The sequence below is a fragment of the Charadrius vociferus genome, unplaced genomic scaffold (genome assembly GCF_000708025.1).
Source record: "Charadrius vociferus isolate BGI_N301 unplaced genomic scaffold, ASM70802v2 scaffold2659, whole genome shotgun sequence".
NCBI classification, from domain to species: Eukaryota; Metazoa; Chordata; class Aves; order Charadriiformes; family Charadriidae; genus Charadrius; species Charadrius vociferus.
In genome coordinates this window covers 9831-10119 of record NW_009650229.1, presented here as the reverse complement: position 1 = coordinate 10119, position 289 = coordinate 9831, and the positions used below count along the sequence as shown (strand labels likewise).

Sequence of the window (289 nt, the reverse complement as noted above, 5' to 3'; positions counted from 1 at the left end):
GCAAGGCGATGGCAGCCAGTTCCTTGCAGAACTCCTCCAGCACCACCACCCCCTTGAAGAGCATCGTGTGGTCCATCCTGCGGGGAGACGAGCAACGGGGGCTCCGTGGGGTACACTTCCCCCCCCTCAAAGGGTACGCGTTGCCCCCATACTGGTGTCCCCACCTTCCCCAGCACTTACTGCTCGCCGGGTACCAGCCCCATGAGCTGCTGGCGCACCAGGAGCAACTTGGCCCTGAAATGGGGCACACGCTGGAGCCGCTGCATCAGGGCCCCGATGACCTTCATGG

The 289-nt window shown here is 64.4% G+C and overlaps 1 protein-coding gene across 1 annotated transcript in view; it reads right to left on the bottom strand.

The window, feature by feature from the left end:
- Positions 1 to 7: 7 nt before the first annotated feature.
- The window catches only part of LOC104293476 (protein FAM160B2-like), a gene marked incomplete at its 3' end in the record, with an annotated part of 7651 nt that continues 7369 nt past the window's right edge, over positions 8 to 289 (bottom strand). The window contains exons 3-4 of the mRNA XM_009892980.1: positions 181 to 281; positions 8 to 77 (exon numbers count right to left, since the gene is read on the bottom strand). Of these exons, the coding sequence (XP_009891282.1) occupies positions 8 to 77; positions 181 to 281 (171 nt within the window). The remainder of the gene's footprint in view (positions 78 to 180; positions 282 to 289) is intronic.